Genomic DNA, 15537 nt, shown 5'->3' with positions numbered 1-15537 from the left:
GGCCCCTTTGGCAGATTCCCAGCCCTCAGGTGAGGGCTGGGCAGGGAGTGTGCCCCTGGGCTGGGGCTGAGGTTCAGGAGAGCCCCGACCCTGCTCCCCTAAGAGGCTTCCCGTGGGGTACCCGTGGCCCTCTCCCAGCCCCTCCTCCCCTTGGAGCTGGGGGGTAGGGCACACAGAGGCACGCATGACGTGGGGGGTGTCTGCCAGGATGTCCCCTCCCTTCCCACCCTCCCGGGAGGATGCTCAGCAGGGAGGACGGATGGGACTCAATGCTTTTCCTTCCTCCCTTTCTGGCAGGTGAGACATCGTGGGGCCATGAGACGTCTGGAGCTCGAGACTTTGCCTAAAAAAGGAAGTGGCCCAGCTGAGCCTGAGGAGCTGGGGCAGGAACAAGCGAGAACTGTGTCCCTGCCGCCATCCCCCACCCCCTTGCCGGGAATCTTGGCAGTGGTGGTGCTGGCTCAGCTCCACAGACCTCAGGCCTCGGCCGAGACCAGAAGCTGCCTGGTGCTTCCGCCAGGCCCCGTGAGGGGAGCAGTGGGCGTGGGCCCCCGACGTCCCGGCCGTGCGCCCAGAGGGGCCTCACCTGGCCCCAGCCCCAGCCTGCAAGGACTGCAGTGGAGATGGGCGCTGTGAGCGGAGCTGGAGGACAAGCACGGCAGCTGGGCGCCAGGGGACCCCGCGCGGGCCGAGGGGGCCTGCGGCAGGAGCACCTCAGGTGCACGCTTCATCCTCCCCTTGCTGGGCAGGGGCTCGGGCCGCGGTGGACCCGCCCCGTGGGCAGGCAGTTCCTCACAGCCAGTCCCCTGCTTGTCCCCACACTTCTCAAGCCCACAGTCACACTTGAGCCTGCAGGGCTGGCAGGGAAGTTTCCGCCCCTTCTGGGAGAAGTGAGTGGGTCTTCTCGGCCGTGCGTCCGCCCTCCGGCCTCCGGCCTCCGCATCCAAGGGAGCAGGCGCGGGCGGCCGCTCTGAGCTCTGCCCCGTCATTCCCGCTGCTCCCACTGACCTCCTGCCTGACCCTGCGAGACCCTTTCCGCCTGCTCTTCTCCCCCATCCGTGCTGGGCAGCATTGCAAGTCTCATCCCCGTGTCCTCTACTGTCCCCATCCCCAGAAGAGACACACGGACAGGCAGAGGGCACCAGGTAGAGCGGGGGTCAGCCAGGGGTGCCGCAGTCAGGGCCAGGGCCAGGGCTGGGCTCGAGGCAGACGAAAGAGGAAGCAGCAACATAGTGAGCCGGAAGCTTCATCGTCAAAGGGAGACAGGCCCAGGGGCGAGCAGGCAGAGACGTGACAGAGGCAAGGACACGGTGGTCAGGCCAGATCACGGCAAGGCTCTGGCTCCAGCCCTCTGCTTCCCCCAGATGCAGTCCCTGCCTGGTCCTGGTGGCCTAGGGACCGAGATGGAGGAGCAGCCCCTGTGGCTGTGGCAGCCCGTCCCCATGGCCTTGGCCCAAGTCGGGAATGCAGGAGCTGGCCTGCCCTGTCCTCAGGCAGGTGAGCGATTCCGGGAAACCCCCGGACACTGCTCTCAGCCAGCACGCCCGTCCCCGCCCCGGGTCGGCGGGAATGCTCCCTCCTCCACACAATTCAGGCTTCTCCAGAGAAGAAGGGCCTTTTGTCCCAGCTCGCTGTGGTCATTTTCGACCCCAAGGAAAAGGGCAGCTCTTGGGCCTTCTGACCCAAGGCCTGACCCCAGCTGGGGGCAGCGCAGCCTGGGCCCCCGCCCTGTGCCTGTGTGTGGTGCAGTCTTCATGTTGTTTGCATCCCCCACATGCACCCACGCACACAGGGACACAGACAGGAAGCAGTGGGACGGCGCCGTGGGTCTGGGGCAGGGGTGTGGGGTGGGCCTAAGCATCGGAACCCCACCCCACAACAAGTGGGACAGAGGCAGGGGGCAGCGGAGAGCAGCAGATCCAGCAGCTCCTTCCTGCTGCCCACCCAACTTCTAGTCCCAACCTGCCCATCTGGGGTTGGGGACATGCTAGGGCCTGAGGACTGGTCCTGAGGGTCTGGGGTCCTGTCCCACTTCTCAAGAGCCCAGGCCTGCCCCCTTTGGTCCCAGAGCTGACCCCACCAAGTCCCCCTGCCAGTGACAGCTAGGGTGGCAGGAAGACACCCAGGTGTGTGGGTGGCCTGGGTGGGGGGTGGGTGACACCCCATCTGCATCCTTCCGTTGGTCATCTCTGTGCTGGGCCTGGCCACACACCAGCCTCTGCACTGGTGACATGCAGGCACCGGGCAGAGCCCCTGTCCTCCCAGCACTGCCAGGCTAGGAGGGGAACAGGCAGTGGCCGTGCTAGCAAAGATGTACGTCAACTTATTTTCCCTGTGGAGGGCGTGTGGGAGACCAGGGGGTGAGCAGTGTCGAAGGGAGGCACTCCAGAAAGGAAGAGCTTCCAGGTAGAAGGACAGCAGTGCCAAGACCCCAGGAGGCTGTGCATGTGTGAAGGCAGTAAGGGGGCCTGGGCCAGGGCACAGAGAGGGCAGGGTAGGCTGCAGGGCCTTCAGGCCACAGGGGAGGCGGATGGGATTCTCAGTGCTGGGAGAAGGCTGTGCACAAGCAGGTTGGGGACCGTACCAGGCTTCGAGGGAGTCGCCCAGGTAAGCAGCCATCACACGCAGAGCCCACGGGGCAGGGGCGGGAGCCAGAGAGAAAGACAGGTGACCAGAACGTTCCTGGGTTTTCAGCCTGTGCCACTGACTGAACTGTGGTGCCCTTTCTGAGGTGGGATCCCTAGTTCCAGTCCCCTCTGCTATAAAAAGGTGACCACCGTGCCCTTCCCCATTCCCAAGTAGGGTCCAGGCAGGCTCGGCAGCAGCGCCTGGGCACTCCTGAGGCTCCCAGGGGCCTGGATGGGGAACAATAGAGTAGGGAGGCACAGACCTATGACAGTGCCTGGTGGGGACTTTCCACAGTCGGGGGCTCAGTGGCAGCAGGAGGCGCCTTAGCCCCAAGACCCTGTGCCAGGCTCTGCCTGTTCCTACCCAGCCCACCCCCCCCAGCTCAGTTCCTCCTGTGCCCAGCCCACATGCCTGGGTGGGGGCAGGCCCCCCACCCCCGGAGCACAGGCCAGGGGACAGAGCTGGCCAAATCCTTTGGGCCCTCCCAGCTGATCACTCATCCGGGGGTGTGCCTGCAGACACCCGACCACTGGGGAAAGAGCCTGCGTCCCCCAAGGTGGAAATCTCCAGCCAGCTGCCCAGTGGCTTGGCTTCTCTGCCCTGAGGAGTTTGGGGCCCTGGTCCCATGGAGAGAGGGAGGCAGAGAGGCTGGGAAGAGAGAGGCTGGCAGGGAAAGAGGCTGTGGGAGGCGAGCAGAAGCACAGTCAAGATGGGCAGGGGCTGGGACCCCAGGCCTCAGAGGAGGCACAGCCTTGTGGCTGCAGGCCCAGGGCCCCTACCTCCCCCTCATTCCATGCCACTCCCTCCTCCCAGGAGCCTGCCCAGATGGTGGCAAATAAAGAGGACTACTCAGGAGACAGGAAAGAGGCCAAGAGAGGACAGTGCCAGAAGAACTGAGGGTCCTCCGGGCCCCCCAGGGCCCCGGGGCCTGTTTCTGGCTCTCTAGCAGGTCAGTTCCTGGCCCCCAGCACGCAGCCTCCGCTTTCCCGCCGTGCCTCTGTCCTGTGTCCCTGCCAGCTGGCCAGCCTCCTGTTCTCCAAGCTGCTCTCCCGTCTCTCTAGGAGCAGACCCCTAGGGCCCTTGGCGGGCCGCCCGCCAGCGTCCCGCAGGTGTTCCTCTGTGAGCCAGCCAGGCAGGCTGGGGCTGAGGCAGGTTGCCCACCGTCCTGCCGCTGACACCCGGGGCCAGCTAGACGCCGTGCGGGGGGCCTCAGGGCGGGCCTGGGAAGCTGGGAAGCACCTTTAGGAAACAGGCTGCCTCAGGCCGCTGCGAGGACACAGCTCCGCGCCCAGCGCAGCGCCGCAGCCGGGGGAGCCTCTCTCCACCGCCTCCTCCCCACCCCCGCTGGGCCCAGCTGTTGTTTTGATGATCCAGGGCCAGGCAGATCCCGGCCAAGGGTTTCCCAGGAGAATCTTCATCCTCAACCTCTGGTGGTGGCCAGAGCCTGCCTAGCCTGGGGCAGAAGGGGAAGGAAGGCGGCCTCAGCCCAAAGGAAGCTCCCCTTGGCAGCCTGGAGACAGGCCCGGCTCTCGTCTGACCATGAAAGGCATCAGCGCTGGACGCAGATCCACGCTGGAAAACCTGAGACTCCTGCCGCACCTGACCCAGCCACACACCAGGCTGTGCTCAAGGCCACAGACTGAGCCCCAAGCCTGGTCGCAGGCTGAACCCTGACCCTGCTGGCCGCAGGCTGAGCCCTGCTGGTCATTTGGTCATATATCCTTTAAGAGGCCTTTCAGCTACAGCTAGATTCTGGATGAGTTACAATGAGCACACAATTTTAGTACACTTCTGAATTTGTAAGGAAGTAAATATCTCCAAGCTCCCCCGCCCCCAAAAATAAACAGTAAAAAAACAAAAAACAAAAAAGAAATAGAACAGTGAGCAGAAACTCAGGTTGATAAAGGGAAGCAGGTGGGAAAGCAGAGTTCTCAGGACACGGGGAGGACCCAGGCTGCCATCAGGGAAGCATGGGTGGGTGCTCTGCACAGAGGACTACTCAATCAGGACCCTCAAGGACCTCAAAGAAGGCCCTGGTTGGTCACGCCTCCCAAAGGGGAATCTTCTCTGAAAGGAAGTGTCCCCAAGGTGGAACCTCAGAATTGTCATTGAGACGAATTGATAGTTTAAAAAATTACCAAATGTTCAAAGAAACAATACACCATTAATGATAATCAGCAGAAATAACGAATAACATATTTAGACCCCACAAAGGCTAGGAAATTGGAATTATTCGGTGCAGAATATAAAATAACTATATATGAAGTGTTTAAGAAATTAAAGCTGGAATCCAAAAAAGTGAGTGTGCACCATTAAAAATAATGAGATGAGGGCTGGCCTGTGGCTCACTCGGGAGAGTGCGGTGCTGATAACATCAAGGCCACGGGTTCGGATCCTATATAGGGATGGCCGGTTAGCTCACTGGGTGAGTGTGGTGCTGACAACACCAAGTCAGGGGTTAAGATCCCTTACTGGTCATCTTTAAAATAATAATAATAATAATAATAATAATAATAATAATAATGATGTGATGAGACTGAAAAAGAACTAAATATAACTTTTAGATATGATAACGTAATAACCTAAAATTAAGTGGGTGAGTTGTTCGGAGTAGACGCAGCGAATGAATTAGGGGACCGGGACCGGAAAGGAGAGTTGGAGACATTGACCAGAATGCAGCACAGAGAGACAGGAAAGGAAAAGCAAGAAAAAGCGGTGACCTGACATGGGATGTAAAAGAGAAAGACAGGAGCACACGGACGGTGAACAAGGGGCAACAATGCAGAGATAAAGGCTGAGAGTTTTCCAGAACTGATGAAATGTATGAATTCATAGAAAAAGGAAACACAATGCATACAAATGGGATAAATAACACACCCACACCTAGATATATGCTGGTAAAACTGTAGAATGCCAAGACAAAGAGAAGGTCTTAAAAATTACCCAAAGAGAGCAGTTGGAGCTCTTATTCTGGTGCCAGTCTAGATGGGACCCTGACCACTGGCTGAGCCCCGACCTCAGTCACAGGCTGTCCTGACCCTGGTCACAGGCTGAGCCCCGACCCTGGTCACAGGCTGTCCTGACCCTGGTCACAGGCTGAGCCCCGACCTCGGTCACAGGCTATCCTTACCCTGGTCACAGGCTGAGCCCCGACCCTGGCCACTGGCTGAGCCCCGACCTCGGTCACAGGCTGTCCTGACCCTGGGCACAGGCTGAGCCCCGACCCTGGCCACTGGCTGAGCCCCGACCTCAGTCACAGGCTGTCCTGACCCTGGTCACAGGCTGAGCCCCGACCTCGGTCACAGGCTGTCCTGACCCTGGGCACAGGCTGAGCCCTGCTGCTGCGGGCCATGCCGACCTTCCAGAGCCATGGGATGGAGTGCGGATGTCTCCCAAGCAAGCCTCGCCGCCCCTGGAACTGGCTGGAGGCCCGCTGTCTGACCACGCATGGGGACACAGGTGCTGCCTTTGCGAGGGCAGGATTGCCCTGGCGCCCCTTCCCCGAGGGCCGCCTCCCTCCCCCCTGGGCGCTCCCAGCCGCTCCGCAGCCGGGAAAGGTCTGCGGGTGCGGGGCGGGGGAGGGTCCCCGGGGCGGGGGAGCGTCCGCGGGGGCGGGGAGGGGGAGGGTCCTCGGGGGCGGGGCGGGGGAGGGTCCGCGGGGGCGGGGCGGGGGGAGGGTCCCCGGGGCGGGGAAGGGTCCGCGGGGGCGGGGAGGGGGAGGGTCCTCGGGTGCGGGGAGGGGGAGGGTCCTCGGGGGCGGGGCGGGGAGGGTCCTCGGGGGCGGGGCGGGGGAGGGTCCTCGGGGGCGGGGCGGGGGAGGGTCCGCGGGGGCGGGGCGGGGGGGAGGGTCCGCGGCGGGGAGGCGGAGTCTGGTGCCATCTCGCGGCCGCTCGGAGCACTGCGCCCGCAGCCGCGAGGCAGGCACTTGACGTCCCGGGCGCCCTGGGGCACTTGTTTGGGGTCCTCTGAAGAAGCCTCCGGGTCACACCCAGGCGCAGAGCTGCCCCTCCCCGTGGGCGCTGCGGCCCGGGGGGCGGCCGAGGCTGGGGCTCCGAGCGGGGGGCGGCAGCAGCGGGCGGAGGCGCCGGGCCAGGCGCGCGCGGGCGGCCGAGGCGAGCACGAGCAGCGGCGGCAGCGCCAGGAAGCCCAGCACGATGAGCGCCGCCGAGCCGCGGTCCGACAGCAGCGAGCGGCAGCGCGGCCCGGGCGCCGGGTGCACCTGCGGCGGCGGGCGGGGGGCGCTCAGGCCGGGCCCGCTGGTGCCGAGGCACGAATGAGACCCAAATGGCAAGTGGCCCGAGTAGGGGTCCCTTGAGGAGAGGGTCAGAAAATTGGCCCCTGGGTCCCCCACTCCCGTTTTCCTGCCCCCTTCTGCTGTCCCATGGCCCTTCTCTATGTCAGCACCTGACCTTGAGCCCCTGCCGACTGTCACCAGCTACTGTCACCTTCTCTCCGCCTGCCGCCAACATAAAGGGGACATCTGCCTACACGCTCCCTGTTCCAGAGCAAGCCCTAGTCCATTCACAGGCAGGGAAACCCAGCCCTGGGCAGGAGGCTCTGGGAGGGACTGCGTGTGTGTGCAGACAAGGGGTGGGGAGGGGTTGGGGACTAGTGAAATTGGCCAGTATATTCATCTTTGCCTCCTGGAACCCGCCTCCTCTCCCCATCCCCACCCAGCTGTACAGGCCCTGGTGGCCCCTGGTACAAAGCTGGGAGACCTCGGGGAGGAGGGAGAGCTGTCCTCTGGGTGACAAACAAAAGCCCTTCTTTGGCTGTGGCCCGTGGGGTGGGGAGAGGCTTGGCAGAAGAACCTCCCACAGAGGGGCACACATGTCTCCGGATGGGGGACAGTGCTGGAAGGGAGCAGATTTGCCTTCAGCCCCAGGGGCCCTGAACTTCCTCAAGCAGGACCCGCTCCATAGGGACCCCAGCCCATCCCCTGCCCATGGAGGGCCCAGGCTCACCCTCGAGTGGCACAGGAAACCCAGGTACACGATGGCGGCTGCGGGCAGGAGTGCCAGCAGGAAGACCGTCACAGGCAGCAGCAGGTAGAGCAGCAGCCCAGCCAGGGCCTGGCCAGGCAGCAGCAGGGCCCCAAGGCCTCGGGTGGCCAGACCTGCTCTCTCTGAGGCCTGGCAGTCGGGAGGCCTTCGGGGCAGCATGGGTGTCGTGTCCGTAGTGGCCCCTCCCTCATCCTCCTCTGTCTCCCTCTCCTGCTCACTCATGCTCTCGCTGGCTGTGGGCCTGGTGGGCTCACAGCAGGGTTAGGCAGCAGGACCGAGGCCCCCGAGGGCCACACTAGAGACTCTTTAACCCTCCCCAGGTTGGATCCTCATCCAGATTCTGGCAACAGATAGTGGATCCTGGCCCAGGTAGGTCCAGCCCCGCTGATCAGTCTCCAGGGCCACACCCCTGCCTCAGTTTCCCCCACTGCCAGATTGGGCTTCTCCCTGCCAGGCAACTGCAGCTCATGCCCCGGCCAGTCTCCTCAGCCAGCTGTAGTCAGGCCTTGCACAGCTGTCCCCAGGACCAGGCACTGGGGCCCTCCTCCATCCTGGACCCGCCCTCTCCCCTCTTCCAGCTCCCCACACGATGACTTCATCCCATGGGTCTTGACTCTGACAACTGCCCCATCAGTAGCTGCCACCTAGAGGCCGGCCACCCATCCCACTTCCCAGCCTAGCCCCTGCTGGTCCCCTCATCTGAAAACCTGGCCCTTCCTCAGCCTCAGTAAAACAGGAAAGACCTTAGGTGCCTACCATATGGGCGGATGCATGTGACATGCTTGGTACGGGACCCAGCACACAGTGGGCGCTCAATAAGCAGCAGCAAAGATTACAGGCATCCTTTTTGTCTGAATCCAGTCCATGCTGAGAGTAGATGTAGCAGCGGATTTTCAGATGATGGGAGCACATATTTCATTTTTTCAAGTGGGAAGATGAAGACGTTCCCAGGGCTGGCCGGTTCGCTGGGCTGGTTAGAGCCCAGTGTTGTAACATCAAGGTCAAGGGTTCAGATCCAGTATGGCCAGCTGCCAAAAACAACAACAGACAAACAAAAACAAAAGCTTTCACAGCCCATGCCCAAACCCCAACCAATTTCCCCAAATATTACTAAGATACCTTAATACCTAATAGTCTACTAAGGCTTTCTTGCACAATGTACAGCATTTTAAGCTCCATTTACATAAGTAATTGACACTTCACGAGTAGGTTGTCTTTGAGCTGAACGGTTGGTTTCCCTGTAATGCCTTCTCCTGCACTCTGCTTTATCCTTTCCAACTTTTCTTCTAACATTTTCCAGGCCTTTTGAGCTTGCCAGCCTCTTTCAGACACATGTGCATGGGAGACGATGACAGCATAGTGCAAAGCCTGTGACCTGCACCTCATCCCTTCAGGAGAATAGCTGAGGCTCCCCTGCAGCTCTTGGGCTGAGCCCTGTGGTGTGACCTGCAAGCAACTTGTTTTTGCTGGCACACATATGCAGAGATCTCTTAGTGGCTGTTTGTTTATTCAGATGGTGAATTGGGGGTAAGAAAAAAAATTCTGCAAAGCTTCTCCTTTCTAAGCCCAACCTCTCCTCAGGTCCCTCATTCACTCCTACAACAAATACTTGCTGAACTGCTGCTGTGTGTGATTTTCTCTCCTGAAAATCCTCCCCTGCCCTGGCTTCTCCATCTACTGCCCCGGCCTCTGCCCACAGCCTCCACTGACTGCCACAATCTGCTGTCAAGGGGTTTCCATTCCCCCATCCCATTGCCACCCTCTTATCCAGGCCACCTGCCTGGGGTCCCTGGGGAATCTCTGTCCTTGTGCAGCATCTGCATGGGAGGAAGGGTCAAACATCACCCTGCCCACCTCCCCAGCCCATAATCAGGAGGAAACGCTAGGCTCCAGCCCGAGGTGCTCTTAGTGAGAGGTTAAGTGGAGTAGGGGTAAGGGGAAGGCTCAAGGGTGGGACCACTGGGGAGGCCTGTGAGGGGTGGAGTGGAGGGGGATGTCATGGCACATCGAAAGCTTTGCTCCTTGGGGGAGGTGGGATCCCAGGAGCTTTTGTCCATGGTCATGTTCCTGCTTGTCCTTCCCAACCCGCCCTGGCCTTTGTTCCCCTGGAGGGAGGCCAAACTGGGGGCCCTGGCAGTGGGGGGGAGAGGAAGGGTGCCTGGGCTGGAGCTGCAGCCCAGCAGGCAGGGCCTCCTTCAAGTTGCTGGGTAAACAGTGTCAGGTGGCCTCAGTCTCGTCCAGCTCTGCTTCCTTATGCCCCCACGACTGCAGCTCCAGGCTTCCAAGAGCAGATCCCCACCCCTAAGCCTGAGGAAGGGGTTTTGTGGAGGGTCACCAGGCCGAGGCTGGACCAGGACTGGCACAGAGAGGACCCCCAGCCAGAGGACAGAGCCCCTGGACCCGCTCCCTCGGGGAGTAACTGGGAGCCAAGCCCCTCAGAAGGTTAAGTGGCTGGGTGTTGGCTGGATACCCCTGGTGGGCTGGTGGGGGGGAGTTATGATGGCCTGGGACACCTAAGCTGGGATGGATCAGAGGCCTCCAGGGTAGATGCAGGGACCCGGCTCCCCCCAGATGGATTCCGCGAGGCCTGAGCCCAGCAAGCAGGACCCAGCAGAGGCAGAGGCCGAGCAGGAACTGCGGTGGACAGAGCTGGGCTCAGAGAAGGCCCCAGGAACTGGGACACAGGGGTCTAGTGCCCCGCAGGGCTGGGGTTGCCTGCTCCAGGCCGTGTGGCAGGGCCCTGTGAGCCTGGTGACGCAGCTGCTGCGGCAAGGGGCCAGCGTGGAGGAGAGGTGAGCCCAGGGCCGACGGGGCCCCTGCACTGGGTGTGGGGGGGGAGTCGGGTCACCGGGCGCCCCGGCCTGGCCCAATGTCCTCGTTCCCCCGCAGGGACCGCGCGGGCCGGACCCCGCTCCACCTGGCCGTGCTGCGCGGCCACGCGCCCCTGGTGCGCCTCCTGCTGCAGCGCGGGGCCCCGGTGGGCGCCGCGGACCGCGCGGGGCGCACGCCGCTGCACCAGGCCGCCTGGCACGGGCACTCGCGGGCGGCCGAGCTGCTGCTGCGGCGCGGGGCCCCGGCGGCGGCGCGCTGCGGGGCGGGCCTCACGCCGCTGCACTGGGCCGCCGCCCTGGGCCGCACGCCGCTGGCCGCGCGTCTGCTGGCCGCGCCCGGCCCGGGCCCCGCGGCCGTGGACGCGCACGGCTGGACGGCGGCGCACTGGGCGGCCGCGGGCGGCCGGCTGCCGGTGCTCGAGCTGCTGGCGGCGGGCGGCAGCGCGTGCCTGGACGGCGCCCTGCTCGTGGCTGCCGCGGCCGGGCGCGGAGCGGCGCTGAGCCTTCTCCTGGAGCGCGGGGTGCGGGTGGACGCCCCGGATGGCGTGGGGTGCAGGGCGCTGGGCGTGGCAGCCGGCCTGGGCCGCCGGCAGGTAAGTCCCACCCTCCGCAGGCAGTGACAGGCCGCTGGAGGGGGCCGCAGGGAAGGGGTCCCCAGGGCTGCACCCACCCCCAACCCCAGAGGGCGGCAGGGAGCTGCGCCTGGCCTCGCCAGGACCGACCAGGGTGGGCCCCCTCCCTTCCCGGGCAGGTGGAGGGAGGCTGGAGGGGGGCAAGTGGTGAGGAGGGGGCCATGTGGGACCCGAGTGCAGTCGTGGTGGCGCTCCTTCTGGGAGACCTGTATTCCGGTAGAAGGCAGTAAGGAACATGTACAGAGCACGAGGCCTGTGCTTGAGTCCAGCCAGCTCCGGGGAGCAGAGCAGGGGCAGCAATGGCTACAAAGTCTTAAGTTTAATCTGAGGACCACTGAGGGGTGGGGAGTAAGGGGGAGTCTCCAAGCAGAGTCCCTGCAGGGGTGCCTTAGTTCTGGCTTACTGACCAAACGGGGAAGCAGCGCTGAGACAGAGGCTGTTAGGTGGCCAAGGTCACAAAAGGTCTGGGTCAGGCAAACTCTGGGTGGCCGCAGCCCCTCACATCTATGCCCCCTCACTGCTCTCTTCTTCCAGGACATCGAGGTGCTACTGGGCCACGGGGCAGACCCAAGCATCAGGGACAGGCACGGCCGCTCTGCGCTCCACAGGGCTGCCACCGGTGGACACCTGCCTGCTGTCCAGCTACTGGTAGCCTGGGGAGCCGAGGTGGATGCTCAGGACTCACTGGGCTTCACACCCCTGCACCACGCTGCTCGGGGAGGCCACATGGAGGTGGCCATCCACCTCCTGGACAGGGGTGCACAGGTCAATGCAGCTGGCTGGCTCCACAAGACCCCCCTGCACCTCGCAGCAGAGCATGGCCATGGCCTCACCATAGAGCTTTTGCTGGGCCGAGGGGCCAGCCCCACCCTGAGGACACAGTGGGGTGAGGTGGCCCAGATGCCCGAGGGGTGCCTGCCCCAGGTGCTGCCTGCACTTCCAGGGGAGCAGAAGGAGAGCGAGGGGCACACAGCCCTGCAGGCCCTGAGCACCTCGTGGCTAGGCTGAGCCTCCAAGGCCAGAGCAGGACAGAAGGCTCTGGGCTCCACAGCCTCAGAGTTTTTCAGGATCCTCTCTTTTGAGCTGAGGCCGCCTTCCTGGACAGTCATTAATGGAGAGGTTCCTAGAGGAGGAAGATGAGGAGAGAGGCAGTGGCTTGAGCCCCAGTCACAGGCCTGTGGCAGGACCTGGGATGACCCCTGGCTCCAGAGGGCCTATTGCCTCTGCAGCTCTGGCCTCCTGAACACTTTGGCAAAGACGAGCTGTGGCAACAGATTTAACCAAAACCTGATGGTGCCCCCTCTGTCCACCATGGGGTGTTCCTCAGCTACTCTCCACACATGGGGTCTTCTGTGTTCTTGGATTTTGCACTGTGTACTTGGAACCCATCAGTCCCAGGCCCACGCTGATATCCACGGTGTTTACAGCTCTCCTTCCATCCACAGTCCTCCTCCTTGTCTAACTCACCACACCAAGCCAAAGTTCCCCTGCCCCAAATCATCCAGGGCCAGGTACAGGCAGCTAGGGGCTGCCCCTGTGCACCAGGGCCACCTGGAGTTATTCACACCAGCCAGTCCTAAGCTGCTGGCCCCGCCCGGCCCTGCTTTTCCCTGGAAACCCCAATAAAGTCTCTGGCCTCGGACTTCCCCTTGTTCCCGCTGCCTCCTGACCTAACCCTGGCGCTTCCCTGTGCGGCCCCGTGTGGTGTGGCATGCCCCCACTTCCCGGGAAACGTAAGCAGTAAAAACCTTTTTCAACACGTTACCTTCTCCATGTCTTCAATCAGTCATCTCCATAAATTAAAAATTCCACACGTATAACAGAGGCAGGGGAACAGTTGTTTCTGACTGCCCCACCTCCGTATCCTCATAGGAAATCATTGCTGTCATTATCTGATTTAAAAGTACAGTTTTGGGCCGAGCCCGTGGCGCACTCGGGAGAGTGCGGCGCTGGGAGCGCGGCGATGCTCCTGCCGCGGGTTCAGATCCTATATAGGAATGGCCGGTGCACTCACTGGCTGAGTGCCGGTCACGAAAAAGACAAAAAATAAATAAATAAATAAAAATAAAATAAAAATAAATAAATAAAAGTACAGTTTTTAGAACTGTGGTTGCTAGCAGTGGGAAAGGTGCTGGGGGGCTAGCAAGAAACTGGCTAACGGACACAAAGAATGATAATGTTTTGTGAGGATGAATATGCTACTTATACTGATTTGATTATCACACATTGTACATAACTGTTGATAGTCAACTCTGTACCCCACAAATGTGTATAGTCAATTATGTTTCAATTTTAAAAAGTATAGCTTTTTTTTGAAAGAACAACTTTACAGACTTCATCTTTCAAAAGCAAGAGTTGGCATCCCACATTAGCACCTCTGTGTCTCAGGAACTAAGTAAGCAGTTGGATCTCACTTCCAGGGCAATGAGCCTTTAGGGAATTCGACTGGGAGTCTGTGCCCCAGGGCAGGATGGGCTGGACCTGGGGAAGTGGGGTGGGAGGGGGACAGTGTGGCCTGGACCACAGTGGCAGCAGTGGAGGCAGGAGCAGCAGCAGGTGGGGAAGATTCTGTGGCCAGAGCTGATGGGTTGGATGTGGGGGAAGAGGGGAAGGCAGAATAGCAATCACTCCTGGTGAGGCTGGGCCTGAGCCAAACGGCGTGATAGGAACTTTTATTGCAACAGAGACAGCAGGTGCTGGAGAAAAGAGGGGACGGTGGGGGCTGCTGTGAGATCTTTGGAGTCCTCAGAGTAGGGTGGACCTACGTCCAGCGGGCCGGCACACTGTGGGCTCTGTCTCAGGAGCACACCAGAGCCTGACCACTTTCCCCTCCTCCATGGCATCTACCGTGGCCCAGCTGCTCTCCCTGCTTCAGCCCTTGCACTGCAGCCCTTTCTCAGAACAGTGGCCAGCAATCTCATTAGTGAGGTGTTCCTCCCCTGCTCGAGATCCAACACCTCCTTTTCACTCAGAGTAAAACACAAGTGTGGCACATTGTGTTGGCCACATCAACACCTCTCATCCCTTGTGCCTTCTACAATGTGTTCTTGAGTCCCTGCCATCCATAGATAGTCTGTGTCTCCTCCCTTTGATGCTGGGTGGACTTTTGTGACTATTTGGACCACCAGAGTACAGCCAAAGTGATGCCATGTGACTTTCTAGGTGGGGCCAGGAGGGCAATACAGCTTCTGCTTCTATGTTGCCTGGCCGGCTGGAAGACCTGCTCTTGACACCTTCGGCGCCCTACCAGCAGTCTGCCTGCCTTTCTGAAGCTGCCATGCTGTAAGGAAGCCCAAACAAGCCCATGAAGAGACCACATGGCGAGAAGTGCCCCCAGCTCCCCTTCCTCCCTGTTCCAGCCCCATCCACCATTGACTGCAACTGCAGGAGACCCTGAGCCAGAACTGCTCACCTTCCCAAATTCCTGACCCACAAGATGGTGAGCAAAATAAAATGGTTTGCCTCAGTCCATTTGTGCTGCTATAACAGAATACCACAGACTGGGTAATTTATAATCAACAGAAACTTATTTGGTTCCTGGTTCTGGAGGCTGAGCAGCCCAAGATCCAGGGGCTGCCTCTGGTGAGGGCCTTCTTGCTGCTTCATAACACGGCAGAAGGCATCACATGGTGGGAGAGAGCAAGACAAAGCTGAACTCGCTTTTGTAACAAACCCACTCCCTTGACACGGCATTAATCCATTCAAGAGGGCAGATCCCTCCTGACCTAATCACTTCTTAAAGGTCCCACCTCTCAACACTATTGCACTGAGGATTAAGTTTTCAACACGTGAACTTTGGGGGACACATTCAAACCATTGCACAGTTGTTTCAAGTTTCAAGCACTAAGTTTTGGGGTAATTTGTTATGCAGCATGGCAACCGGAACATCAAAGTACTTATGACAACCTTCAAGGCCCTACAAATCCTCCTTACTGCCTGCACACTCTTACTTGCTCACTCAGATACAGGGGCCCGTCTAGGGGACACTTGCTTGCTCCATTCCAACTGTGTTGGTGTTTCTGCTGTTCCTGACCACCCAGGCGTGCTCCTGCCTCAGGGCCTTTGCACCTGCTGGCTCCTCTGCCTGGCGTATTCTTCCATCAGATACCTGTCTGGCACAGTCACTTCCTCCTTCACTCAGACTTCACCCCCTCGGTGAGGACTCTCCTAACACCATTTAAAGCTGCACCCCCCAAAAGGGGAACATAATAGTAAGTAGAATGCCAAATAAATATGGAAAGAATGATGGAGTTAGAAAACGACCAGTGGATGCTCAAATTAGCGAGTACAAGTCAGAGAAGGAGTAGGGTATTTATGTCATCTCAAGCTGCAGTGGCTGTGGAGCGGTGCTGCTCAGCCCTCATTTGAGACAGCACCTGTCCACCACAGCATTTCAGCCAAGGGCATGCTTTTCCTGGCAGCATCAGCCACAGACTGAGCACA

At 60.6% G+C, this 15537-nt stretch overlaps 2 protein-coding genes across 2 annotated transcripts; one reads left to right on the top strand and one right to left on the bottom strand.

The window, feature by feature from the left end:
* Positions 1-6610: 6610 nt before the first annotated feature.
* On the bottom strand, positions 6611-7853 carry TMEM88B (transmembrane protein 88B). Its single transcript, XM_063103846.1, has 2 exons — positions 7593-7853; positions 6611-6847 (listed from the first exon to the last, which is right to left on the bottom strand). Exons 1-2 carry the CDS (start codon positions 7851-7853, stop codon positions 6611-6613), a joined length of 498 nt encoding a protein of 165 aa, XP_062959916.1.
* Positions 7854-10168: 2315 nt separating this feature from the next.
* Positions 10169-12856, top strand: ANKRD65 (ankyrin repeat domain 65). Its single transcript, XM_063106433.1, has 3 exons — positions 10169-10423; positions 10521-11055; positions 11629-12856. The coding sequence occupies exons 1-3, from the start codon at positions 10179-10181 to the stop codon at positions 12100-12102; spliced, it is 1254 nt and encodes a 417-aa protein (XP_062962503.1). The 5' UTR covers positions 10169-10178; the 3' UTR covers positions 12103-12856.
* Positions 12857-15537: the final 2681 nt, after the last annotated feature.

Source organism: Cynocephalus volans, chromosome 8 (genome assembly GCF_027409185.1).
Source record: "Cynocephalus volans isolate mCynVol1 chromosome 8, mCynVol1.pri, whole genome shotgun sequence".
NCBI classification, from domain to species: Eukaryota; Metazoa; Chordata; class Mammalia; order Dermoptera; family Cynocephalidae; genus Cynocephalus; species Cynocephalus volans.
This window is presented reverse-complemented; position numbering and strand designations above follow the sequence as displayed.